The sequence below is a fragment of the Limulus polyphemus genome, unplaced genomic scaffold (assembly GCF_000517525.1).
Source record: "Limulus polyphemus unplaced genomic scaffold, Limulus_polyphemus-2.1.2 Scaffold13157, whole genome shotgun sequence".
NCBI classification, from domain to species: domain Eukaryota; kingdom Metazoa; phylum Arthropoda; class Merostomata; order Xiphosura; family Limulidae; genus Limulus; species Limulus polyphemus.
Window position 1 is genome coordinate 9,297 of NW_013678767.1, and position 1,006 is coordinate 10,302.

Sequence of the window (1,006 nt, forward strand, 5' to 3'; positions counted from 1 at the left end):
AAGGTGTAACATGAGCTAAGCTTAAAATAATGTCATGGTGTAACATGAGCTAAACTTAAAATAACGTCATGGTATAACATGAACTAAACTTAAAATAATGTCATGGTGTATCTATAAAATAGACATGCAAATGTTTCACCTGCATCATTGCTTTAACAACTTGTTTTTTATTCATCTTACAATGAAATAACTTAATTTCTAATATAATAAAACAGGATATTCTTATGCCAATAATGACCCTGAAAGATCATTAAACACCACAACATTAAAGCAGTTTCTAATGGTTGAAGTATCATAAACAACCAGCTAGATATACCAGTTTCTAATGGTTGAAGTATAATAAACAACCAGCTAGATATACCAGTTTCTAATGGCTGAAGTATAATAAACAACCAGCTAGATATACCAGTTTCTAATGGTTGAAGTATAATAAACAACCAGCTAGATATACCAGTTTCTAATAGTTGAAGTATCATAAACAACCAGCTAGATTTACTTACATGCCTGTAAGCAACTCAAAGATCAGAACTCCTAGAGACCAGTAGTCAGCTGAGATGTCATGACCCCTGTTCAAAATAACCTCTGGAGCAACGTACTCTGGTGTTCCACAAAAGGTCCAGGTCTTCATGCCTGGCATTAATTTTTTGGCAAAACCAAAATCTACCTGAAACAATAAAACCTAAATTTCGTAAGCTTTATAGATATATTTATCAACACCTAGCTCTCTCATTATTTATTGACAGATTTATCAACACCTAGCTCTCTCATTCTCTATAGACAGATTTATCAACACCTAGCTCTCTCATTCTTTATAGACAGATTTATCAACACCTAGCTCTCTCATTCTCTATAGACAGATTTATCAACATCTAGCTCTCTCATTCTTTATTGACAGATTTATCAACACCTAGCTCTCTCATTCTTTATAGACAGATTTATCAACACCTAGCTCTCTCATTCTTTATAGACAGATTTATCAACACCTAGCTCTCTCATTCTCTATATT

At 33.1% G+C, this 1,006-nt stretch overlaps 1 protein-coding gene across 1 annotated transcript in view; it reads right to left on the reverse strand.

Annotated features, from left to right (window-relative positions):
• The window catches only part of LOC106477173 (cGMP-dependent protein kinase 1-like), a 6,245-nt gene extending 5,271 nt beyond the window's left edge, over positions 1-974 (reverse strand). The window contains exon 1 of the mRNA XM_013937764.2: positions 501-974. Within this exon, the coding sequence (XP_013793218.2) occupies positions 501-637 (137 nt within the window). The 5' untranslated portion in view covers positions 638-974. The remainder of the gene's footprint in view (positions 1-500) is intronic.
• Positions 975-1,006: the final 32 nt, after the last annotated feature.